This window comes from Pistacia vera, unplaced genomic scaffold (genome assembly GCF_008641045.1).
Source record: "Pistacia vera cultivar Batoury unplaced genomic scaffold, PisVer_v2 Contig473, whole genome shotgun sequence".
NCBI lineage: Eukaryota > Viridiplantae > Streptophyta > Magnoliopsida > Sapindales > Anacardiaceae > Pistacia > Pistacia vera.
In genome coordinates, this window is record NW_022196305.1 from 546792 (window position 1) to 574770 (window position 27979).

At 34.5% G+C, this 27979-nt stretch overlaps 2 protein-coding genes and 1 non-coding gene across 3 annotated transcripts; 2 read left to right on the forward strand and 1 right to left on the reverse strand.

The window, feature by feature from the left end:
* The first annotated feature begins 16284 nt into the window (after positions 1–16284).
* On the forward strand, positions 16285–16956 carry LOC116146139 (secreted RxLR effector protein 161-like). The gene has a single exon (XM_031431545.1). The coding sequence runs from the start codon at positions 16285–16287 to the stop codon at positions 16954–16956; it is 672 nt and encodes a 223-aa protein (XP_031287405.1).
* Positions 16957–21939: 4983 nt separating this feature from the next.
* On the reverse strand, positions 21940–22013 carry TRNAV-AAC. Its single transcript has one exon. It is a non-coding gene; the product is annotated as a tRNA-Val (tRNA).
* A 3689-nt stretch (positions 22014–25702) lies between these two features.
* LOC116146142 (NAC domain-containing protein 72-like) lies at positions 25703–27487 on the forward strand. Its single transcript, XM_031431548.1, has 3 exons — positions 25703–25990; positions 26079–26347; positions 26447–27487. Exons 1-3 carry the CDS (start codon positions 25810–25812, stop codon positions 27014–27016), a joined length of 1020 nt encoding a protein of 339 aa, XP_031287408.1. The 5' UTR covers positions 25703–25809; the 3' UTR covers positions 27017–27487.
* Positions 27488–27979: the final 492 nt, after the last annotated feature.

A 27979-nucleotide genomic window follows, 5' to 3' on the forward strand; every position in this document is an offset into this window, starting at 1 on the left:
CATCCTGCATGGGTTAGAAAAGAACTCGGTCCAAAGGAGTAAGCCTTGACATATTCCTCAAATACATCTAGATCAACTCGTTTCAGCTCTTATTCAGAAATCCATGTGCTTTCACCTGCTGGTTTACCAAGCCACTTCACCAAGAATCGTCTATATGGGTTGCCTCATCTAGATCGAATTTCCTTGACATCTAACACTTCTTCAATAACATCAGCCTTTGTAATTGGCAGCGCTGCTGAATTTGAGCTTCAATGGAAGACGGAACACCATCAAATCCATAAATGAACTTTCAATAAGTGTAATAAAATAATATTGTTAAGTATATTATAGCACTTATTCATAGTCACGAATGATTTTAGGTTACACTGTATAAATGTTATAAATAAGTTTTTTTTTGTAACATTTATAACTTGTTAAAGTTTAGTTTTTTGTAAAATTCTTAAGATGTTATATAACTTTTTTACAATGTTATAGATCGGTTAAAATGTTATAAAAGAGTTCTTAATAACATATTAAAAGTACTATAAAAATTTTAAAAAGTGTTGTAGATAAGTATTCATTGCATTTTGTAAATGTTACAAAATTATTTTCCATAACATTTTAGAAATACTATTAATGTATCTATTATAGTATATATAAAAATTGTTTCAATTGTTACTTTAAGAATACAAATTATATACAATAATACACAAATTTTTCAAAGAACATTTTATTGATGAGCTATATTGACCCCATCTGAAATAAAGAACCGAATTCTGATAAACCAATTATAGATAATAAAGAAACAATCCCACCCAAAACACTCGAGTAAGGTGGGAGAGACACAGACAAGTTGACACTCTTATTTAAAGCACTACATTCACTAATAGACAGGAAAACTATATAGGCACAACAGCAGACGTAATTGCCCAATGTAATAGTCTTGTGGCAAGTAAATGTCCTTCAAATGACCAAACTAACCAAATGGTCCACGTAGATCTTCAGTCTTGCAAATTATATAAGCTTCTCAGTTTGATGGACAAAAGATAATATATTAAACTTACATTTGTCAATTAACAATTGTATGTGTTTGACTTATATAAGCAGTAAAAAACAAATTTGGCTTTACACACAAAAAGACACATGATATTAGAAAGAAACCATACAGCCAAGCTACCCAGTTCAGCTACCAACTTTTAGATTTGAATGAACCAAGCAAAAGAAATACAACTAAAAAATCCTTATATACGGAATCACAGATACACCAAAAGGCAATATCTACATCCCAAGATTGGCAAGTACCAAGACAAATCACAGATACAAACCTGCAGTCATGTCTTAGGTTCCGAACAAAAAGACTGATAGGCATGTCCCTACCACGACCTCCATATTGACCCCTAGCGCTAGGGTTGTGATGCCTCCTACTGTAATGCCTTGGTGGTGAAGGACTGTAACTATAGCTTCGACCCCTCATTTGCCCTCAATATCACAACCTGTAAGTAGCAAAAGAAAACAATTAAAACAACTTATAAATGTTTAGTAAAATGCAGAGTTATTTTGTTTTTAATAAAATTGAAATTCATTCAACATTACACCCATTAAAAATACTGACTATAAAATCTGCTTAACATGCTAAACAAAACACAATTGGCTTTATTTCTATTTTTCAGTACGCATAAATTCCTCACATCACACCTGATGAAATAACTAATTCTTAATGCTCTATAAATTTCAATGATAAATCCAACGCAATAAACTGATAATACCTATCAAAACTATATTAAATTTAACAATTTGTCCATGCACCAGCCTTACAACTCCTCTCTAGGGTTTCAAATGATCCCAAAAGTCAATAATTTAATCAAAGAAATTTCCATCCATAAAAGTCAATTAATTTCAATAAAAGAAACTTCCATCCATAAAATAACTCAATTAATTTCAATAAAAGAAACTTCCATTTACAAAACTCAATCAGTTTCAATCAAAGAAACTTCCATTCACAAAACTCAATTCTTTTCAATCAAAAGAAACTTCCATTCACAAAACTCAATTATAAACAAAAGAAAAATAAATTGTTATCAAATATCAAAATAAGGATAACAAATTAAGCTGCAAACGAATCGATTTCCATTCCTTCATTCAATCTTGCTATCAATTCAAATAAAATCAAACAAAATTCTCCAATGAAAAAACAAAACACAAAACCAAAAAACTGCTTTACATTTTCTAGTTCTTTCTTCCAGTATCTTGTCTAAATTCCTAACACAAAACCAACGAAAAAGCAAAGTGAAAAAAAAGTCCACTGATCTTTAAGGATTTGGAAGAGTGCTTCACTGATTTACCTCTCAAAGGCTGGGGGCTTTGATTTAGGGTTCAATACGTTATGGGTATTGGAGATTTTAAGCTAAAGATTGGATGAAGCCAACGATTTTCAATCATTTTTCCGAATGAAGATTATTAAGTGAAGCGATTAGGGTATTTTGTCTGAGAGAGTAGGCTAGAAGAGTTGAAAATGAGAGAATAAGGGTATTAAGAAATTTTGTGAAATTTTGGATTGGTGGGTATTAGGTGTTATTTTCCCAGTTAATAATTGGGTATACATAAAAAATATTGTTTGGTCCCTACATGAATGAAAAGTGACAAAGTCAACCCCAAATAATGTAGTTTTGACCCCTAAACAATACAAATGAGACAAAATCAACCTCATATCATATTGGTAGGAATTATATTTTCTTTCCCGGTAAATATTTAGTTTTATGGTAATACTTTTAAATTGTTATTGTATTTTGATTATACGGTAACATTATAAAAATACTATTATATTATTAGGTTTATTGTAACACTTTAAGAATGCTATTATAGATATATATTAATAACATTTAAAAAAAAAAAAGTTATCATTAATATAAAATGTATTATAAAAAGTTAAAGTGTTACATATAAAAATTGTTATCATAACATTTTAACATTAAGTGTTACCGTAGATAGCCTACAGTATCAACTTAAAGAAAAGTGTTACCGTCCAATGTTACTGTAGATAATTTTTGTTATAGTGATTCTACACTCAAATTCAACACAATAATCCCCTCAATTATCGCAAAATTTTGCGTGGTTATTTAACCTTCAATACAAATTCCTTGACAATTAAGTTAATATTAGGGATTTACAAATCACCATCCTCGTCTTTGTCATCATAAGATTCATAACCAAATTTGTGGGTTTTTTTTTTTCTTTTTCACTCTAAGTGCACGACCGTGTCCAATTCCCAAATACCCTTTTGGCAAAAGCTAAATCTAGAAACTATTAGAACCAGTGTACATGTTTGACAATAATTAATTTAGATTTTAGATTGACAAAAAGGTTTTTAAGTATCTTGATCTGCATCTTCAAGCTCATGTCATGCTTATTTAGTAATATGATTTTAATTAAGGATATTTTTTGACATTCTTTTTCTTTTTATGGAGAAATATCCTTTGTGTTGGTTTGAATTTATAGGACACATTTTAATTAGTTAATTATATATAAAATAAATCTAAAACAGTTTCCAAAAACATCATTACAAGATTTTAAAAACATAATTTGTTACTTGACAATGACATTTTGTTAAAAAAAAAATTCAAATGCAAGCTTACAAAAGCAGATTATTGAGCTCGTGCGTTAGAGAATTGGTTTACAATTAGAAAAGCTAAAGTTTAGGCGAATTCAATGCTCATGCTCATATGTGTACTATTAAAAAGAAGTCACAGGCTGGGAAAAGCTAAAGTTTAGGCGAACTCAGTAATTGGAAGATAGAAGTATCTATCACAAGCTGGAAAAGAAACTCTACTTAAGGCTGTTGTTCAAGTTCTTCCAACATATAGCATGGGTGTTTTTAAAATCCCAAAAACCATCTTACAAGAGCTGAATAGATTGACTAAAAATTACTGGTGGGGCCAAAAGAATGATGAAAGCAGGATTCACTGGTGTTCATGGGATAAAATGAAGCTGTCCAAGTCCAATGGTGGCTTAGGCTTCAGAGATTTAGAACTCTTTAACTTGGCTATGCTTGCCAAGCAGAGTTGGAGACTTCTTCATTATCCTAATTCATTTGCTGCAAGAGTTTTATCTGCTAAATACTATCCTGAAGGTTATTTCTTAGAAGCTAAAGTTAAAAGAACATCATCCTTTATTTGGAGAAGAGTCATGGCAACAAGGCCAGTTTTGGAATCTGGCTTAATGTGGCGCATTGGTGATGGTTCCAAGGCCCGGATTTGGCAAGACAAATGGCTTCCTTCTCCATCTTCATTTAAGATTCAAAGTCAATGCCTTGGTATGGACTCGGAGGCTAAGGTGGCTACTCTCATAGATCCCCAATCAAAATCCTGGAAGTTGGATCTGCTCAAAGACTTGTTCTCTGAATCAGATGTTAACACCATCTGTCAAATTCCCATCAGTGTCTTCAATAAACCAGATAAACTTGTGTGGAGATGCTCTCAAAATGGTCTATTCTCGGTAAGGAGTGCATATCACCTACAAGTGGAGTCTCAACTCTCATCCCGAGGCCAATCCTCTTCTGCAGCCAATGAGAATAAAAAGTGGAAGAAGTTATGGAAGCTTCCCATCACTAATGCAGAGAAGCTATTTTTGTGGAAAGCTTGCCAAGACATTCTACCTACCAAGTGTAACCTTGTCAAGAAAAGGGTGATTGAGGATCCTTTTTGCCCCTTCTGTTGCTCAGAAGAAGAAGATGTCTTGCATGCTTTATGGGGCTACACTGCTGCCACGGATATTTGGTCAAGTTGTTCTCTAACCTTCCAAAAGATGAATGACAATTTCATTGACTTCAGAGAGCTAGTTATGTTTTTTCTATCCGAATTAGAGGAAAAGCATTTAGCTAAATTTGGAGTGGTGGTCTCAAAAATCTGGCAAAGAAGGAATGAACTTACTTTCAAACAACATCTCTCTACTCCATCCCAGATCATTCACCATGCAACTCAAGAACTGGACATGTTAAACCCCTTGCACCAATTGAGGACCTCTCCTAATGCTCATCCTCAGATTCGTGATCGCAGCTCACCAAGATGGCAGCCACCACCTGAAGGTATCTACAAGATAAACTGGGATGCAAGTGTGAGAAAAGAAGACTGCACAATTGGTGTTGGAATTGCAATTCAGGATTGGCAAGGCAGGTTTATGGCAACTATGAGAATGAAGAAACCCATGTTCCCAGATGCATACTTGGCTGATCTTTCACAGCTCTTCAAGCAGTCATTCTAGCAGCAGATATTGGTATTAACCAAATTATCCTGGAAGGGGACGTACTTCAAGTAGTCAATGATCTCCTTAGGGATGAAGAGAATTGGGGCCAAGTTGGTCTAATCTCTATGGATACTAAAGCGGTTTCTAGGAATTTTCATACTTTTTTGGTTCATCATGTTAATAAAGCATCCAATGTGATTGCTCATACTCTAGCTAAAGATGCTCTAACCATAGATGATGTATTGGTAGAGCTTGAAGATGTTCCAAATTATATTGGATCCTTAGTCGATCCTATTGAATGAATATAAAGCTCTTTTGATTTCAAAAAATAAAAATAAAAGAAGTCACAATTCAACTCCATGGACCCACCTTTATGCGATGTTATTCACCCTCACCATATCAAATTCCTTTGACAATAATAACTAACTTATTAATAATAAAACTATATATTAAAATAATATACAGATGTTTAAAAAGAAAAACTCAAATCATGATTATATAAACCACACACATATTAATTTTTAAATATGAAATTTGCTATATTTACAATATTTAAAATTTTAAATAATATATCCTCTTCTGGTTATGAGCTCAAAACTTTGTTTCTAATAGAGTTACAGACAAAACTATTATGCTTCTGTAGCTTCTCTCTCATTTCTCTTCATTTTAACACCCTCTTTATATACTTTCCTTTCTCTAAAACTTTTCATACTCTGTTTTTCAACTATAGTCTCATTTCGTTTTATCTTTAAAACTTTTGTTATGGCGCTTTTAGGTAGACGCCAACCGTAGCTTTTATTGCTTTTCGATCAACTGAATTTCTTTTGAAGAAGCTATGAATTTGGTGTACATGTATTCATTTTAGATTTATTCATTAATTTTAGTATTAAATTATGTCATACATATTTTGTGCATATGTCGTGTTAATATCATCAATAATGCTACCTTACTCACCATTCTTACTACTTTCTCTTACTCACTCATGTTAATCTCTCTATTTACTCATTTCTCTCTCTTCTTACACCCACCTACCACATTAGTGAGTAAGAGAAAATGAGTAAAAGGGTGAGTAAGAGTAGCATTACTCTAATATCATATTGTTATAAAAAGAGTAAGGCTAGGCATACATTACTCCCTTACATCACTCTCACACATCATGACATGGCAAAGAATATATTCTTCCTCCATGTGTAATACCCCGTGTTTTATAGGATTTTATTAACGTTTATTTTGTTGATTTTTGGGGGGTAAAATGTAAGTTTTTTAATTTTTTATTGGTGGTGAAAACAAAAGAAATGAGAGCTGTTGGGTTTGCAGTAACAAAGGGAAGAAAATGTGGCCCTTTTGGAAGAAAAGCTGACGCAGTGGGGTCATGGTAAGAATAAGAGAATTTCATAGCAACTTCATAATTTCAGAAAATTGCTTGATATAAAATTAGGCTGTTCGTCCAAATGCAGAAGAAGAGAGAAAAACCGAGAAAGAAGAGAGGAGAGGAAGAGAAGAAGGAAAAGAGGAGAAAAAGGGGAAAGAGGAGGAAGATGTCGCCCAAGAGCTTTTAAAGGAGAAATAGTTCAATTTCTCACCATGGGTAAGACATGCATGTGGATTTATGTTTAGTTCACTTTGTCATTTCTTCAATTTTAGGAAATGGGAGGTGAGTGGAATAGTATTGCATAAATTGCATGTTTTTCAAAGACTTCACATTCTATTTGGATGAATTCGGACGTTGATGCATACTGCCTTCCGTTAATAAAACGATGTGTTTGGTTTATGAGGATTTTAAGCAGTGACGGATCTAGAAATTTCCCTTGATGGAGGCAAAATATAAACCAAAAAAAAAAAAAAAAATTAAAACCAATCATAACTACATTTTTTTTTTCATTACAATGAGCTTCAATAAAAAGTTATAAAATACAAAAAAATATCTTCAAAAAACACATTTTTTGTAAAAGTAGAACAATTTTTTTTACAATTGTCCTTGACTAGTTTTCCTATTCTGAAAACGTTGGATAATCATCTCATTGTCAATTATATCAAATATATTTTTCTCAATATAGATGACTAAACAATCATTCATCCATTATCTCCCATTCGATTGCATAATCGATTTTTCACAAGATTCATTATAGAAAAAACCCTTTCAACAGTCGCAGTCACAACTAATAAAACCAATGCAATTTTCACAAGCTTATACACCGACGTATGCAAAATTTCTTTTTTAAACCGAACTAAATTCTTAACCAAATCATCAATTCCTTGTAACTCAGCAAATTTATCACAAGAACGTATGTCAATAATATAAATCTCAATCTGGTTCTCAAGTATTATCAACTCAAGTGAAAAATCAAATAGATAAAACTGACCAAACTCATTTCCTTTTCCTTTGCTTCTTCTTTCTTTCTTTTTTATGGGTTTTTCTCTATTTTTCTTTATTTTTGACAAACAACCCAATTTATATATAAAACAACTTCTTTGAATTATGAAACTGCTTCAAAATTCTCTTATTCTCACCATAATCTTGCCAATTAGCTTTCTGATGTAAAAATGCTCAAATTTCTCCCCTTAGTTAAATGCAAACCCAACAGTTCTTATTCATTTCATTTTCACTCTTAATAAAACTTTTAAAAACTAACATATCCTCTTACATAAAAATAAAAATCACAAAAAATATGAAATATATATATTTGGATTAAAAATAGTGTGTTACAAAAATAAAATCTAAACTAACTCATGGGGACTGTTCCCAAAATTTCATAATTCTATAAGTGTAAAATTTAAATAAATATAAGATATGGATTTTTTTTCAAAAGTTGAGTGGGGACTCTAGTCCCCACAAGTCATTAATTGGATCCGCCGCTGATTTTAAGTTATGTGTAGACATGCAAGTGTTCTTAGCGTTAAAGTACGTTGGGAGTATTTTATTTACCTTTTTCCTTGATTGATATGTGAATTATAAGTTGCGGGTTTAATTGGAATTTGGGTTGTATATTCGGCTTACTTATGGCAGTGCACCATCATAGAAATTTTTGAAAATCGAGTGGCATGATTTGTGTTATTAATATGTTTAAATGATTTCTTTTTTAAACATCTGGTGTTGGTGAACAAAGATATTAAGGGTATTGTGTAATGAGTTTGATTGATGTTGTGGCTTGGTTAATTTGATTGGTCTATTGGGCTGGTTTGTAACTAAATGGTGTAGATTGAATTGAAAGGTTGTGGCTTAGTTAATAAGTGGACTTGATTAGCAGCTTAAAAATGGGTTACATCTGGCTAAATGCTGAATGAAATTTGAATGTTTTGTTAAGCCTTGTGAGGTGTTGTCGGCTGAAAATTTTGGCTAATAATGGGCATGAGTTTGCCGGTGAGTGAGTGGAGTACTTTTATCTTGCAAAAAAAAAAAAAAAATTCAAATTCATGCATCATAAATTCATGTTTGAATGGGATTACTTTGATTAGAAGCTTAAAAATGGGTTATATGATGCATGCAATTATGGCTTCGATTTCATGTGTTTATGAATTTTATGTCAGCCGAAATTATACATGTAATGGTAGCTAGTTAAATGCATTTATTGGTTGCATTTTTGGCTGATTAAAATGTTATAAAATAATCAATTATTATATTAGTAACCGCAAATAATAAATCTATTGAATATAAAAATAATAGAATTAAATGTCAATTAAATAAAATGACAATACAATAAAATTAATAATACCAATAATGTGATCACTTGTAGGAAATCCTTCAGAATGACAAAAAAAAAAAAATATGAAGAATACAACCTTAGGATAAATGTTGAGGCCTATGTAATACACAGTTTCCTTAAAACAGATTCGCCTCCTTCACTTAGGTACACAAGGATTTGAGCAGTGTCTATTTCCCTGAATATAATGACATATGAATAGCAAGAGAAGCACCACTCTTTTATTATAACGAACTGAATTAAGTTTTAACTCTAACAAATGAAAACCTTAAAAACTAGAGAGAAAATGAGAGATTGAAATTTTTTTTGGTGTGTCTAAAATGAGAGGAATAACGGTTTTTTATACTACTCAAGGTGAGACAAAACATTGAATTCCACCATTATTTTCCACATTTTCACTTTCCAATTCTCAAAACCTCCTCCATCAATCCACTAACCTTTCATTTTTCAAATTCTCAACTTTCATCACCACTTTAATTCCACTTATTTCATTTAATTTATTAAAATATTTCAATATATAACACGAATTGGAGGTTTGAATTACATGGTTCTGGACTGTATTTTTTGCCAAATTATGCAAGTAAAGGTGGCTGGGATTTTATACATATATTTATAAACTTTTTGGCTTGACTTGAAATTAAACTGGAAACTTGTAGATCCGATTATTTGGATGGTGTATTGAGTTATGCAAGTGAGGTTTTATTAATATATAGGATGTTGGAATTGGGTGGTGTGAACTACATGTTTGCAAGCTTTCGGCTGTATTGTTTTGAAAGAATTGTAGTTGGGTTATAGTATTAGGTATGGATGAATATAGTATTTGGGTCTTGAAGTTTTATTGGGTTTTATTAAGGGATTGAGTGGAGATGTTGCATGCTGTGTAGGCATAGGTTTAAAGCCCATATGTAACTAGTGTGGTTGGTATGATGAAATTGAAGTGTAGAAGACCTTATAAAAAGAGATGGATTCGGCCCAAATACAAGAAGTTGTGAGTAATGGTAAATGGGGTTGGCTTTTATTTTGTGTAAAGATATATTAAATGAGAAGTGTTAGTCTTACAAAGATAAATATATAAGGGGCATACAAAGACAACCCTCACCCTTGATCTTCATGATTTTTCTCTCTCTCTCTCTCTTTCTCTTTTTTCCTTTTTTCTTTGTTTTTTTCTTCATTTTGTAACGTTCTTTGTATAAGTCTTTGTAAGGATAACATTTTTCATATTAAATTAGTTTGGGATTTAATTGTTGTAGTGGGCCGGCTTATTATTGTTCTTAAGGCTCAGTATTGTTTGGGCTGTTGGCTTTTATTAATTGGTGGGCTGGGTCATTAAGGAGCTGAAGTTGTTTTTTCTCTTTGGGCTTGCTGTAATTGGACTCTAGATATTGCCTAGTCATGTGTTTGGAATATTGGATTTTTATAATTAATTGGTGGGCTTGATTTGCTTTGGTGGGCATGAGGCCCAGATTACATTGTTTGGACTGGGGCTTGATTTTGAATTGGTGGGTTGGCCTATTAACAATAAGGCCAGCTTAAATTGGTTAAGTAATTGGGTTTTATATTACCTGGAATTGTTTATATTCAGTGGGCTGGGTTGTTAATATTGATGAGGCCCTTGTTACCTTGTTTTGGGTACCGCGTTTGATTGATATTGGTGGGGAGAATATTAGAATAGTAGGAGAAGGTGTGGATTGCAGGGGCAGATTGTCATTTCTACAAGTACTGAAGCACAGGCAGGGGGTTATTATAAGGATTTAGATTATGCAGGGGTTTAGCTATAAATATTTAAAAGTATAGGGGTCTATGAAGAGTCCAAAGGTTCAGGGGTTGACTGTAATAATTTAAAAGTTGGGACTATATTGAAATGGATGAATAATATAGGGGTAAATGGTGATTCTACATGATTATTGGTTATGATGTTTCAAGGAACACATGTTTTTGCATGCCGTTTCAAATGAGAGCAAGTATTTTATGATATTATTACTTATATATATCTGCATGCAAAAATGCATAATTCATGATGTGTTGGGCATTCGGATGCATTGTGTGATGATGTGTTTTATTCATGGGATTGGCGACCGCCTTTTATAGTACCCAATGCCCATCCCCCTCTAGATATCAACTGACATTTTATATTTATCCTCATACGTGCATTAAGATGGTCAATCCTACCAAATGATTGTGATATCCTATTGGGAGAGGACGGACGCCTGATGAGCTCTAACTCTCCAAGCAGGATTACACCAGGCAATTATTGGCCGATGTGGGATTTTGACGCCCCGAGGTTTGACCATGGGCAGGATTATATTTGATACCATATCATAACACCCCAAGGGTAGACTATAAGTCAAGTATGGTTATTTAGTGATGACTATATCATCCCGATGGTAGACTGTGGGTGGTGTAGCTACTTGTCTGTATTTTGGACTGACACGTGAGTATGACTTAGGTCCCTGAGTACTGGTATGGTGGTGGTGATTGTTTTGGGTTTATATGACCTTGGTATGTGGTTCCATAACATCCGAAAATATCATATGGTGATTATTGCTTACTTGTGAGTGGTTATGGTGTTATATGAGATGCAAACATATTTTTAATTGCGTGTTTTGAAAGTGAAAAACTATTTTCATATAAAATGTATTATCCACTCATTGGCTTTCAAGCTCACTGTTTTATGTTTTTCTTTCCCACCCCCCAGATTATAGGCCGAGTTCATGCGGAGCACACTCTACACTCTAGGTTGGCCATTGACGCATGATCATTAGCATAATTTGTAAAATTGTAGTGCACTTTGGTACTATGTTTTTTGTATTCGGATTTTGTAACCCCTGTTTTCAGAACATTAATTTTATGTACTTCCGCTATCAAAACTTTCATTTGAGACATTTAGCTATTCTACTTTTCATTTATGTTGAAAAATAACGTGAAGCCAAAACGAGGTCGTTTCATTTAAGTCCATTGGTGTAATTCTAGCCGTCAGATCAAGACAGATCCAAGGGGTGATATTTACTAATGCGGGCATATATAAAGAAAGCAACAGTGATGAGAAAGATGAACGTGTTTTTGTTAATCAAAATTAGGGTTCGTGAGAGAGAAAAGGAGAGAAACTAGGGTTGAGTATTTGCTGGGTCTTTCTGGGTATAATCTGGGTAAATTGTAAGAGAGGGTTGCGTTTCCTTCTTGAGGCTGGTGTTTGTCCTCTGTTTTCTTGCAGATTCTTAAGAGATTCTTGAGCGAATAGGCCTTGGTTGAGGGTTGATCTGTTTTGGCAGATTTGTATGGTTGTCTTCTTGTAATCGTTGGATATTCTTTTAGTGTTGTGAGTGTCCGTATTTTAGAGCTCAACGTGGATGTAGTCTATCCAAGATTGGATAGACAAACCATGGTAAATTCGTGCCTTGATTTTGTGTGTGTGTGGTTCTTTGATCTTGAATCTTGTTTGTGTTTGTTTGTGTTGCGAATTTGCTTATTAGGCTTGGGTTATAACAGTGGTATCAGAGCTAAAGTTCTTAGGGGAATTAGGTTTAGAAATCGTTTGGTTTTTTTTTGACGAATTCGAAAATTAGGGTTTGTCAGATTTGGGGGTTTTTCGATTTCAAGATTCCTAGATCATTAGGACTTCGGATCTTGCTGAGTCTTGGGGTTAATTTATGATATTATGTTACAAACACAAGGGATCAACGAAATTCGTACAAAATCAAAAATTAGGGTTTTGTTAAGATTTGGGGGTTTTTCGGATTAAAGGCTTATAGGGCTTTAGGGTTTCGAATCGTCCTTGAATCTGGTCGAATTGGTTAGTCTGAGTCACAAACACGAGTCAGGGGAGAAATCTTGGTATTGTCTAAGGGCTGTAGTAGTCTTATCACTTTTGTCTTGTTTGTGTCTAGCCTTGTTTGATACAGTTTAAGGGTATTTAAGTTGGAACACCAGTAACTGCCTGGCAGTACTTGGCAACTTCTGGTATAACAACACCATGTACTCCTTAGACTGTTCTGCCCAGTTATTACAATACAATGAGCACTACTCGTATGGAGATCTCTCAATACGATGGGAAGATCGATTTTAATACATGGAAAAAGAAGATGAAAGCCCTTCTTTCACATAATAAGTGAGGGCTTGCTCTGGAAAAAGATACCACCAAGTGGTCTGAAGAGAAACTGGAAAAAAAGGCTGAAGTGGATGAGGAGGCCTACAATCTAATCATAATGAATCTGTCCGATGCAGTCCTGCGAAAGGTAGATGGCATGGAAACACCGCTCACACTTTGGGGTAAACTCGAATCCCTTTATTCCTTACAGTCTGCATCAAACTTAGCATTTCTTAAAGGAGCTTTATTTTCTTATAAAATGGATGTTACTAAGTCTGTAGAAGAAAACCTTGATGAGTTTCTTAAGATGACATTAGTATTGAAAGGTACAGATCAGAAGTTAGGAGATTCCAGTTTGGCGATGATATTGTTAAATTCATTGCCTGATGAGTACTTAGTGGTGAAAAATGCTTTACAATACACTGAGACAGTTCCCAGTGTTGACCTGATTATAGCTGGCTTGAAATCTAGGGAATTGGAGTTGAAAATACAGAAAAGGAATGGGAATAACTTGTTTGTCAAAAGTAGGGCAGATCCTGGACAATTAGGAAGGGATAGTAATAAGAATTTCTAGCAACACATAAACCCTAAGGCTAAGAAAAAAGGGAAGAATAACAAGTCTAAGGGAGAAACCAAGAAGTGTTTTCACTGTAATAAACCAGGCCACCTTAAGAAGAACTGCTATGATTGGATAAAGAAACAAAAACAGCACAATACAGAGAGTAATTTAGCTAGCACTAGCACTGGCATTGAAATTTCAAAAGCCCTCACTGTCTCAAATCAAGCTAACAGTAAGGAATCGGTGCTAGATTTGGGATGCACTTTTCATATAAGTCCAAACATCCAATGGTTTCGGAACTTTAGGAAAGGAGAGTTAGAAACTGTCTTCATGGGTAATAATCATTCCTGTAAGGTTCAAGGTATAGGAAACATAACCATTAGGTTAAATAATGGTAAAATCATAATGTTAACTAGAGTAAGGTATATACCTGACCTTAAAAGAAACTTGATTTCCTTAGGAACTTTGGATGAAGCTGGATGTAGTTATAAGGCAGAAAAAGGGTCCATAGTTGTGTATAAGAATAATGAAATTTTGCTTGAAGGGGTCAAACAAAATGGGTTGTACATTCTGTGTGGTCAACATTGTGCATTCACTGTAAATTCTGCTTTATCATCTACTAATCTGACTGTTGCAGAGAAATGGCATTTGAGACTTGGCCACATAGGCCAAAAAGGTATGATAGTGTTAAGCCAACAAGGCTATTTTGGTAAGGAATCCATATCTAAATTAACTTTCTGTGAAGTTTGTGTGTTGGGAAAACAGCACAGAATGAGTTTCCAAAAGGGAACTCATCTGGCTGAAAAAGGGTTGGATTATGTACATGTAGATCTTTGGGGTCTTGAAAAGGTTAGAACACATGGAGGGAATTGCTATTTCCTCTCCATTGTAGATGATTATAGCAGAAAGGTATTGGTGTACCTGCTTAGGTCCAAAGATGAAGCCTTAACCAAGTTTAAAGGCTAGAAAAACTTGGTTGAAAACCAAGTTAATAGGAAGGTGAAAACCTTTAGGACAGACAATGGCTTGGAATTCTGTAATCAGGAGTTTGACTCTTATTGTGTAGAAGATGGAATTTTGAGACATAGGACAATCAGGGGAACCCCTCAACAGAATGGGGTTGCTGAGAGAATGAATAGAACCCTTCTAGAGAGGGTTAGATGTCTATTATTCACAGTTGGTCTACCAAAAACCTTTTGGGGGGAAGCACTAGGTACAACAGCTTATCTTATAAATAGGAGCCCTTATAGCTCAATAGACTTTAAGTGCCCTGAAGAAAAATGGTCTGAAAGGAGACCATCTCTTGAACACCTAAGAGTCTTTGGATGTGCTGCATATGCACATACCAGAGATGGAAAGTTAGAGCTAAGATCTCTTAAGTGTGTTTTTTTGGGATATCAAGAGGGAACTAAGGGTTGTTGGCTGTGGGAAAGGGCTGCCCCAGGGGTTAGGGTAATTGTTAGTAGGGATGTGATTTTCAATGAAACAGTTTTTCCTTGCAAATCTGGTACTAACAGTGTAGGTAGCTCACAAGAAGAGTCTAAAACTTCTGGACAAACTGGGACAACTCAGTTTGAGTGGAGCCTGAAACTAACCCTGATCAATACATCCAAACAGATGAGACTGATCCATTTGAAGATCAACCACAACATAATCAAGAGCAGGAGGGTGAAGATCACCCTACTGACAATGCTGAAGTGGATCAGCGTGGTAATCTGGCCTAATATCAGTTATCCAGGGACAGAGTCAGAAGGGAGATCAGACCTTCTGCAAGGTACAACTATGCTGACTTGATCTATATAGCACTCCTAGCTGGTTCAGAGATACATCGATCAAAACCCAATACTTATGATGAGGCAATGAGTTCAAGGGATAGAAAAGAATGGTTGGCTGCTATGGAGGAAGAGATGGAGTCATTGCACTCAAACAAAACCTGGACACTGGTTCCAAAGCCAAAGAATCAGAAGTTGGTGGAGTGCAGATGGTTATACAAACTGAAAGAATGGATAAATGAATCTGACCCACCAAGATTCAAAGCAAGGTTAGTGGCTAAGGGCTACACTCAAAGAGCATGTATTGATTTCACTGAAATATTTTCTCCAGTAGTTAAATTTAAAACTATTAGAATCATGCTAGCAATTGTTGTTCAACATGACTTAGAGATAGAACAACTGGATGTTAAAACTGCTTTCTTGCATGGTGAGTTGGATGAGAAAATATTCATGAGTCAACCTGTAGGTTTTAAGGATAAAAAATTGTCTGATTATGTATGCTTACTGAATAAATCTCTGTATGGACTTAAACAGTCCCCTAGACAGTGGTACAAGAGGTTTGATGCATTCATAATAGGAAATGGATTCACTAGAAGCATGTATGATAACTGTTTCTATTTTGTCTGTATGAATAACATGACAATCTATCTTTTGCTATATGTAGATGACATGTTAATAATTAGCAAGTCCATGTCTCAGATTAATGCTTTAAAGGCCAAATTGAATACTGAATTTGATATGAAGGACTTAGGGAAGGCAAAGAAAATACTAGGAATGATGATTGATAGAGATAGAAGTGCAAATACTCTTAAACTTCATCAATCCTCATACTTACAGAAACTGGTCTTAAAATTTGGTATGAATAAATCCAAAGCAGTGACAATGCCCTTAGCAAACCACTTCATACTTAGCAAGTCATAATCCCCAAAAACAGATTCAGATAGACTGGAAATGGAGAATGTCCCTTATTCTAATGCCATAGGTTCTGTAATGTATTCCATGATATCCACCAGACCTGATTTAGCATATGCAATATCACTATTAAGCAGGTTTATGTCAAATCCTGGAAATGAATATTGGAATGTTTTAAAATGGTTGATGAGATACATTAATGGTACTGTTCAAGTTGGTTTAATTTTCTGTAAAAGATATGCATCACTGGATCTGGTTGGGTATACAGATGTAGATTTTGCAGGTGATAGAGACTTTAGGAAGTCCACAACTGCTTATTACTTTACACTGGGAGGCAACTGTGTTAGTTGGAAAGCACAGTTGCAACCTCTGGTTGCACTATCCACTACTGAAACAAAGTACGTAGCAGTTTCAGATGCATTCAAGGAAGCAACATGGTTGCAAGGGATTCTGAAAGAAGCTGATCTGTTGGATGGCACAGCAATAGTTTACTCTGACAGTCAAAGTGCCATCCATTTGAGTAAGAACCCAGTGTATCACGAACGAACAAAATATGTGGATGTCAGGCATCACTTCGTCAGAGACCTGATGGCAAAGGGAGAAATTAATCTTTTGAAGGTGCCTACTGAAGATAATCCAGCAGACATGGGAACCAAAGTGGTGACCACAGCCAAGTTCAAGCACTGCTTGAACTTGCTTCACATCAGATAAACACTTTCCTTCAGAGCTGAGATGAAATATGGGATAGCTTACTGCACTAAAAAGGAGTCCAACAAATGGAAGGAAGAAAGTTGGCTTCAAGGTGGAGACCGAAAAATAATGTGAAGCCAAAACGAGGTCGTTTCATTTAAGTCCATTGGTGTAATTCTAGCCGTCAGATCAAGACAGATCCAAGGGCTGATATTTACTAATGTGAGCATATATAAAGAAAGCAAAAGTGATGAGAAAGATGAACGTGTTTTTGTTAATCAAAATTAGGGTTTGTGAGAAAGAAAATGAGAGAAACTAGGGTTGAGTATTTGCTGGGTCTTTCTGGATATAATCTAGGTAGATTGTAAGAGAGGGTTGCGTTTCCTTCTTGAGGCTGGTGTTTGTCCTCTGTTTTCTTGCAGATTCTTGAGAGATTCTTGCGCGAATAGGCCTTGGTTGAGGGTTGATCTGTTTTGGCAGATTTGTATGGTTGTCTTCTTGTAATCGTTGGATATTCTTTTAGTGTTGTGAGTGTCTGTATTTCAGAGCTCAATGTGGATGTAGTCTATCGAAGATTGGATAGACGAACCACGGTAAATTCGTGCCTTGATTTTGTGTGTGTGTGGTTCTTTGATCTTGAATCTTGTTTGTGTTGCAAATTTGCTTATTAGGCTTGGGTTATAACATATGTCTATAAATGGATTTGTTTTTACGAAATGTTTTCAAAATATTCACCCTCCTCTCAGAATCCTGAGTCTCCTAGAGCGCCTGAATCTGATGGGATAGGGATACCCAGGAGGATGCGTGTCTGTGTGACACCACGGGCTGTTTGCAACAAAGGTTGCCTTGCATTAAAAAGAAAACAATGAAAGGTTGAACAAATTGTTTGTAAAGTGATGAAAAATGTTGAAGATACAAATTTAATAATTATCAATTTTGCTGACTATTTTCTTATTTTTATTCTATTTAATGATAAATAACACGACTTGTGTTATATATTTGCAGGATTGCTGGATACCCAATCATGTGGGATTTCGTGTTGTAGTATTTGCCGTTTATGGGAGAGTGCTGCTTCTTTTTTTTTTTTTTTAACAAGTTATGCAGATTTCATGTTTCTGCAGTGCTCTAGTTTTGTAGTTTGATCTTGTTTGCGACTTCTTTGCAACTTGTACAGCAGTGTGCTGTTTTTTTTTTCATCTACAGTTTGGGTCAGGGGCTAGAAGCTGAATTTTTGAGATGTTCCCAAGAGCGTTTTTTGCTGGATGTGTAGAGCTGCTGTTTTATGGACAACTTCCTAGGGTCTAGAGTATAGCAGTTCTTTACGTTGTTCTATTGTTGTGTATAAAGGTTGTATATTCTTTTTTGCTCTTGGTTCTTTTTGTGTAGCTTTGTCCCTTGGGCTTGTCCAAGGGTCTTGGTTCTTGGTTCTTTTACTTGTTATGGATTGTGAAAGAGCATTTTGTTATAATTTTTGTCAAATTGCTAGTTTTTGCATTGCTTGAAGGTTCTGGGAATGTGCTGCATTTTTTGCAGTTTGTGCAGATCTATTTGTTTTTTTTCTGTAGTTGACTCGTTGTGTGGTTTCTGCAGTGTTGTGTTTGTGGGAATGATGTTGGGGCTTGTTGGAGTTTTAGCAGCTGAATCCTGCATTTTTTTTGTGCTTGTAGGGAAGTCTGGCACTGGACATTGTGGGAAGAATGCATATTTTTCTGGAGCTGCAGTTTTTAGGCAGATGTCAGGAGATTTTTGCCCAACAGAAAAATGCTCTTTTTTGGAACGGCAGCAGCATTAGTTTGCTGGAGTGTTGCCAGAGGAACGAAAAATGCTTGAAAAGGAACAATCTTCAGGCATGTACTCATCATACTTCATGTCAAGGATCCTCGGTGTCCCAGTGAAGTTAGTCCATCCCACCATCTCTCTTACCTAATTGTCTTTTCAATACCTTGATTGTCCTCCTAATTGTTTTATGAAACGTCCCTTCTTTTGTAACTATACATACAAACTTTTGTTGGGATCTCAATTCAAGCCAAGTGACACATACCATGTGGAAATTCCGATGAATTTTCCTCCATTGGTGAGCAACCAACGATAAAGAAAGTCGGGACTTTAGGGCCAAGTAATCTCGCTGGTTGCTTTATAATGCTCGTGGTTTACCCACTCATGGCTTGCATTGCCCTTGCGAGGATCGGCATTACCCAAAAAAAAAAAAAAAAAGGATGTAACAAATTATTAATTAATTACACCTTAGTTTTTGCAAATGCATAGTAATTATATATAATTTTACGTAAAACAAATTTTAACTCAACCTTTTCAGCTCAGGTGACTTTCTTAGCTTCTTAATTATGTCGGAATCTAATGTGTCAATGCATTAATAAATTAGCTTAGAAAGTTAATCTTGGGCAATAAATTAAACTTTTATTAGATTAAAGAGAAAAAAGAACATTATATAGTGTTTTTTTTTTTTTTTTTTTGGCTCAAATGCTTCATAAAAAATATCTTTTTTAGTAATATAAACGGACTAACAATATTTAAAAAACACTTTATAATTAGCACATTATTTCAATGTATTTTCATCTGAATACGCCTTGTACAAAAGTTTTCTCATATATATCAATTCACTTACGGAAGTACAGAACAACATATTCAATTTCAATGAGCTCATCCATATTGGTCAGTTAATTAAGCAAGCACTTTTTACTATTGTTGTTATACTACATAATATCTTGTCTACTGGACTGCACCTAAGTTTGGCTGAAAGGAGATTACAGACACCACAAACACAATGGCAATGCTAAATGTTTTCGATAATGCTCGGCATTAGGACTTGTCATTTCGATTAAACTTGATTATGTAACTCATCACCGAAAGTTATTTGATGAAGCACTTTTTGTTGTACATCCTAGTTGAGAAATCACAGCTTGTGGATATACGACTTTCTCTTATTCAGCCAGACTATTTGGTCATCGAAGAAGAGCAGTGATAGGTCAGCAATCAAGCAAAATTCTCCTGAATTTCCATACTGAGTATTTGTAACTTGGCCTGAATGACCAATTGAGAGGTAATTGATCCGGGCAATGAAAGAAGGGACATTTTGAAGATAGAATCCAATTGGTGGAACGAATAATACAATTCCACAGCATTATTTGATGTAATTATTCGTTATAGCAAGTGGATTTTATATTCAAAATGACCCTCGTTTTATTATCCAGATCAAATACCTCTCAATTGGTAACCAAACATAGGGGTCTCAATTCAGGCTAGGTAACAAATACACCTATATGAAATTCACGAGACTTTTGCTAGATTGATGACCTACCAACTATAACGAAAGCGCGAGGCTTGATGTGCAAATTATCTCAATGGATGCTTAGTTCTTAATGGTCGGCGTGACAAGAAAATAATATTTAGGGGGAGACACTCTTGTCCAGGTGATAGTGTGAATACTGAAAGGAAGGAAATCGGTGGTCAGGTGGGAATGAATTTAGGGGTGTTCGGTTCCGTGTACCCTGTACTTTTTGAAGGAACCGAAACCAACGGTTCCTTGAAATTTGGAACCAGAATCAGAACCGACGGTTCTGGTTCCTAGGTACCTAAAACCAAAACCTGTAACAACGGTTCCAGTTTCGGTTCTGGGTACCCTATAAAATTCATGACCCCCCCAAAGTTTTTAAAATGGCAAAAAAACCCTTAAAACTTACAAATACCCCTCATCTGGCACTTGTTAACAAAAATAAAATTACAAATTATAAATTACAAATTACAAATTACAAACTCCATTACTTTGTAAAGATAGATTCTCAAAAGTCAAACTAACTTACTTTAAATGTTATGAAATATAAATATAAATGTAATCACATTATTTTTTCTACAAAAGTTTTTATTAACCCCCCTAATCTTTAATTTTATTTTATATTAGTCTCGGTTCTTGGTTCCTAGTTCCGGTTTCAATTCCGGTTCCTAACTATAGAAACCGGAACCGCACAGTAACGGTTCCAAAAATTTGGAACCGGAACCTACCCATTGACGATTGGTTCTGTGTAGAAACCGGAACCAAACCCAGGGTACCCGCTGGTTCCGGTTCCAACCAGTTCTTTGAACACCCCTAGGAATGATGTAGCGATCGGGAAAGTGAATATATATATACACAGTATTAGCTATATTTATATCTTAATTATACAATAGAACCTCTCTATAGTCATAATATTGAGACTAATTAAATTTATTACTATAAGGATGTTATAATTTAACAGAGGTGTAGTTATAAAAATTATTGTTTTGATTTCTTATTTTATAATTCATGTTTTAGTAGTATTAGGATTTTAATTTATTGTTTTAGTTGCATTAGGATAGCACGAAAATTGATATAAAAAGTCACTGCAAAATTGAGTTATCAGATTCAACAACTTCGCTACACTAATCAAATGGATATTAATATCTTCCTCAATAATCTAAATGAACAACTAGTCATGTATGTTTTAACTGAAAAAGAAATCATTACTAGAATTAAACAAGAAGATCAAGGAAATAATCTTGAGGATGATAGTACGGAAATACCAAAAAATTTATGCTAAGAAACTCTAAACATGCTTGAGAGCTAAAAATATTTTGGCTTCAACAAGAAGGTGTTCATGTTGATAGCTTATTATGTACCCGCAAGATAAAAGATGTGATAATAACTCTAAAGCGTAAATCATTATCTCAAACAACTTTAGATAAATATTTTATTTCATCTTAAACTTTTCATGTAACATAGTATATATTTTTTGTAATATACATATAATTATTACTATGTAGAGACAAGTTCTTTAAAACAGGATCTGGAAAAATTATAACTTATTATAATGTGAAATTTATAGAAAGGTTTTACTTAATTACTTTCTTTTGGGACGAAAAAGTGTTCAACTTTTTCTTATTATTACATAATACAACTTTGGATCTTTGTTTTACATCCAAAGAATGTGCTACTCCGGCTTGTCAAAATGAAAAAATAATGACCAAAAGCATTGGCGTCGCCCGGACTCGAACCGGAGACCTTCAGTGTGTTAGACTGACGTGATAACCAACTACACCACGACACCAGATGGTTACATATTTTTCCTTTAATTTATACGAATGATAACTTAAAGTTTGCAACCACAGACACCGATTACATTCAAATCATACCTAGAATATAGTGTCCGTAGATTTTAAACTAACCTCTGACCTTATGATGGAGACCAAGAGGTGACAGACTTCATTCTATTCTTTTTTTACTCCAATGATTCCAATCCTGAGAGATCTAATTTATTAGATTTAGAGCAACTGCCGAGAAGAATTGTCAGTCAGGCTCAACTTTCCTAACATTTGGGCAAGAAAAGAATTTCTTAGCAAATGTACAATCACTATACAAGCTATGTTGAAGTCTCACATTTTGATTATGGTCACAAATTCTGCCGACCAAAGAATTGGGTCGGTTCAGTCACAAACATATGGGCCGTATGATCTTTCAACTCCCAACCCAATGAAAACCCTCTTAATCTTATCTAGTTGAATTGGACGAAATTTGACAAAATTAAATAAATTAAATGTAGAGAGGATAATGGAATGTTAAAAGCTAGTTACTATTTGGGATCATATTTAGGATAGTTGTGTTGAATTTTACTTTTCCAATTGGTCTAATTAGTGAGGCTAAGACTGCATTGTTTTCACATAGTTAATGCATATGGTCAAGCCATAAATTGATGATAAATAAGAAGCATTTGACTTCGGAAGAATAATTTTGTATTTTTGTTTCTACTGAGAATGAAATTGTTTGAACTAAACATCACTAGATAGTCCGATGGTAAAAAAGCTAAAAGAAATTTTATGAGTTCTTGAGTTCTAGTCTCTCTAAACACTAATAAAGGTGGTCATTGAGATTTTTACCTGATAGTTCTAAGACATCAATGGATTAATTGAGGTACATGCAAACTACGTGGACAACCCCGATTATTAAAAAAAAAAAAAAGTTTGAACTGATATTTATTATTTAATGTTTATTTGATAGGGCTATTATCATGATTAAAATGTTACTTTTACTATATAGTTCAAATAAATAAATAAATAGTTTTAACCTTCATTTAAAAAAAAAAAAAAAATTAGAAAACAAAAACACTTTTCTTATGTGAACACAACTTTTGAAGCAATTAATGTTTATTGGTCCTGCCAAACCTTCCCCCACCAACCACGAAGTGTTGTTTTCGAAAGCCGAAATGATGAAAACATGGAACACAAGAAAAACACAGACCGCCATTGCCAAACCATTGAACCAATCTCTCTGCCATCCCATGTCAAGCTTCAAGTCTTCAGTCATAAGCGGCTAAGTTGAATTACTGCTCTCAATTTGCTTTAAAACGTGCTCAAAATATTGCACTGGTTTCAACTTCAACCCAGTGGCTGAAAATAATGTCTGCTGTGAAATTAATTAATTGTCAGGATGAACGTTCAAACTACTGTATAAAGGAAACCCGGGAATGTCGGAGCCAAACTTTCAACAATTAAAATATACAAATTGGAATCTATTGTTTTAATATTTTGAACTGACTTTTAGTATTCGAAATTGGATTTGAAGACATAATAGTCAAATTTATTTTCAGAATAAAATTTTTGCATGTGGTTTTTATTTTACGAAACAACGAAGAAGACAACAATCTCAGCCTGTTAAACGATTAATGCAGCAGCCATTGGCGATATCTAATAAACCCTTTAATTCTATGTTGGAAATTGAAGTCAAAAGCAAAAAAAGAGAATGCTCGAAACAATTAAACTGTTTGAAATTTGAAACAAAATGAAGTAAGTCGATGATGAGTTTCTTGTATTTGACTTTCTTCACAGTAAAATTGAAGTAAGATTGTTTTAAATAATATTTGTTTATTTCAGAAAATATTAGGCTTTCTTTTTCAATTAATATATTTAGTTGATGCTTATAAACTTTGGCAACATGTCTCGATCACAAAAAAAAAAGAACTTATTGAAACAGTGATTTAAAGGGAGAATCTAAAAAAGCTTGAGGCCAAGAAAAATATGGTGCACTCACCCATATTATTCTTGGAAATTTGTTTGGCATGAAAAGGCCACTCTGAATTATTGCCCACCTCCAAAAAGATAGAAATAAATAATGCAAATAATGATATTATCCATGATGTAAATCCAATCATAATATAAACTGAATGTTATCAAAATAGAAAGTATAAGATCGTATAACTTAATAGTAATATATCCTAATAAAGTATATAGCCTTCTTCTTTTGGTAATAATATAAATATTCTAAAATCCTAAAATACATGTCCATGCGTCACTGATTTGAGCATGCTGATCGACTAAAATTCAAGTTATTTATAATATTCTAATCGGATAACATGATCCATGTGTTCTTTTTCAATTGGGTATCCATCATTTCTCCAAACGGTTTCATCTCATTGGCTAGCAATCTTTGTCACTGCAACAAAGTCGAGTTTCTTTATGACAAATTAGGGCTTCTACGTGTAAGAGTTTGAAGATGGAGATGAAGAATTCAAATGCCAGCTGCAACAAAAGGTAGGTAAAATGAATCTCCAAACTATTTGACAGGTTGTGAATTTTTTACAAAAATTCAAGTGGCTGCCGTACTGCCATCTCAATTTCACTTTTATATGCACGTGTCATAAAACAAATCTTCTCCCTTTTATACTTCAAATAGAAGCATGACAATTTATACGTATTTATACGTTATACATTACACGCCGCCCCCAATATTTTCCTATATATGTACATGAAATTTCAAGCTGTCAATTTGACAATGAGACTTGTATAAAAGTATATTAATTAATAATCCTCAAACCTAATCTTTAGAATTAAGAAAAAAAGGCCAGATGTCACATAATACATGAGACAAATACACATCTACGTGCCCTTTTGACCTACCAAACAATTCAACCATCCCTTCATCAAATTAATAGCACCCTAAATGAACGACACCTGTCCCTCTGTTTTACAGCAAGCCTCCACGTTCACTAAATTCTAAAAAAAAAATATTAGTTTATCGATTTATCTTCTCCTCCTTTGACTAACCCATCATCAGTTTTACCACCATTAAGGTACTAATAATATAATTAAGTTATTAAATATCAATAATTATTTACTAATCATAGAATTTTCTGGACTGTGCATAGAAGTAAACTTGTCAGGTAGCTCGTTCATAGAGAGGTTTTTGAGTGGAAGAAACCCTAATTCCAGATCATCCGAAAAAGAAAAATAAGATTAAAAAAAAAAAAAGAGGAAGAAGAAAGCATATGCTAGCGTGTTAGTAAAATACGCCACCGTTACATGACTTTTTTCTTTATTTCCTTATCACCCGCTGTCTTTTGACAAAATTCCAGCCTAACTCCAGGACACGTGTTCACGTGACAGCACGTGTCAGACATTTGTTGCCGACGTGGCTTAACCCACGCGTGAAAAACGCTAATCATTTCTTTTTTAATTTTCTCAAATTGTTAAAACCTTTTCTTAAAGATTCTAGAAAACTTTGTTATGAAACGACACGTGTCCGATCCACCGAGGTGACTCATTTTTGTCTTTCTTGATGGTTCATGCACCAAAGTGAGTATTACACTTGGATAAGGTCGGCCGCTCGATGTGACCACGTGTCTTATTTTAAACGGTGATAAACTAAGATGGGGTCCATCATGTAACAGTAAGACAAGGACGACCGTACTTATCTCGGTTAATAAAATTTCCTCTATATATAAGACCATAAATCGGAATTAATAAAAAAAAAAAAAAGAGAAAAAGAAAAGAAAATTAATTCATTTCGTCTCTCCCTCCCTCTCTGTCTTAGCTTCTTCCTGTATTTTCCAGAACTCTGTTGGCCGAAAAAGAATGGGTGTACCAGAGACAGACCCGCTTTCTCAATTGAACTTACCGCCGGGTTTTAGGTTTTACCCGACTGATGAGGAGCTTCTTGTTCAGTATCTCTGTCGCAAAGTTGCGGGGCATAATTTTTCTCTGCAAATTATTGGTGAAATTGATTTGTACAAGTTTGATCCATGGGTTTTACCAAGTAAGAAATCGAACTCAGAGCTTAATTTTGTGAAATTTTAGCTTCATTTTGAAAGAAACAGTTTCTTATATTTTTGTTGTTATTTCAGGTAAGGCAATATTTGGTGAAAAAGAATGGTATTTTTTCAGTCCTAGAGACCGGAAATATCCAAACGGGTCAAGACCCAACAGAGTTGCCGGTTCCGGGTACTGGAAAGCCACAGGAACTGATAAAATTATCACAACTGAAGGTCGTAAAGTTGGTATCAAGAAAGCTCTAGTCTTTTACGTTGGCAAAGCTCCAAAAGGCACCAAAACGAATTGGATCATGCATGAGTATCGCCTCAACGAATCTTCTCGTAAAAATGGAAGCACAAAGGTACAAATATACATCTGCTTTTCTACACAGGAAACTAGCTTAATTAATTAAGCTGTTAAAAGCAATTAGTGGTTGACATTAATATGTTCTTTGTTGCAGCTCGATGATTGGGTTCTCTGCAGAATATATAAGAAGAATTCGAGTGCTCAGAAGCCACTTTCAACAACAAGTGTTTCAAGCAAAGAACACAGTAATGGTTCATGTTCGTCTTCATCGTCACACCTCGATGACGTGTTGGAGTCTTTACCGGAGATTGATGATAGGTTTTTTGCTTTACCACGGATGAATTCATTGAAAATGTTACAGCCTGATGAGAAGATAAACTTGAACAATCTGGGTTCAGGGAATTTCGACTGGGCGAGTCTTGCGGGACTCAACCCGGTGCCTGAACTCTTGTCGAGTGGGCAAACTCAGAGTCAGGGGATGGTGAATTATGCAAATAATGACGTGTTTGTCCCTTCAATGCCCCAGCTTTGCCATGTGGAGTCTGGAAAGACCGGTAACGTGATGGATGACGAGGTTCAAAGTGGACAAAGAAATCATCGAGTTGATAACTCAGGGTTTTATCCGCAAAACTCGGGCGTTTTGAGTCAAAACTTCTCTAACTCGGTTGACCCATATGGATTCAGATACCCGATTCAGCAAGGGGCATTCGGCTTTAGACAGTGAAAATACGAAGACAAATAAAAACTCAGTCGAGTGTTGGAATGTTTACCGTTACCAAGTATAAAAACACTCGAAATTTATTTAATACGTATAATTTGTGGATGGTGATGGTAATTATACGTATTTGATTGTATGATAAAGAGCCGGTCGGGTTGAAAATATGGGAGGGGTAAATATGTATATATGGGATTCTTTGGGCTAATTGATATTTTGGCTATAGATATTCCAGGGAATTAAGGTGAAGTTTGAGGGGGAATGGGGTTGCGTTGCAGCACCAAATCGGCAATATTGAGTTGCCCCCTTTTTTGCTGGTTAGGTCAGTAGATTCAACATAGACAAGCACAAAATCATTGTACAATTAATTTAATTTCAATCTCAGATTTATTAGCATGTAACTTTCAAATTATGTGGTTTGTGGGATTCCACACATTTCATGTATGAAAATTTAATCCAATATTTTTCGATTATTCTCGACATGTTGAACATGTGTTTATGTTTGTTCAACTTTATATTTTAGTATTGAAGTTGATAGTGGCTATGGTTCAAATGGTTGTGCCTGAATGAAATGTTGATCATGTGACAATTCTCAAATCAAAACTCTTTTTTTTTTTTCCTTCAATATATTATGAAGGTGGAAACTATTAACTAGTGTCCATAAAAGATATTAGGGAATGACACTTAAATTTTATATTTCCTAATATAAATTCAAAGATGATAACTTTATGATAAATAATATCAGTCAATTAGATTATAATTCAATTGGAAGTCATAGCTAGAGTTTTAAAGAGTATTTATAATTAAAAGTGGGTTGTAAACGAATCGAGTGGTTCGCGAATAGTTTAATGTTCGTTTGATAATTGTTTAACTCGATTCAATAAGAAACTATTCGTGAACAGTTTGATATTTGTTTGATAATATGTTTGATTCGAGTTCGAACATAGGATGTTCGTTCGATTATGTTCGCGA

Coding starts and splice junctions, on each gene's coding strand:
- LOC116146139 (XM_031431545.1), top strand. CDS start 16,285: ATGGAGAATGTCCCTTATTCTAATGCCATAGGTTCTGTAATGTATTCC.
- LOC116146142 (XM_031431548.1), top strand. CDS start 25,810: ATGGGTGTACCAGAGACAGACCCGCTTTCTCAATTGAACTTACCGCCG. Junction 25,991..26,078: donor TGATCCATGGGTTTTACCAA/GTAAGAAATCGA, acceptor TTGTTATTTCAG/GTAAGGCAATATTTGGTGAA. Junction 26,348..26,446: donor GTAAAAATGGAAGCACAAAG/GTACAAATATAC, acceptor TCTTTGTTGCAG/CTCGATGATTGGGTTCTCTG.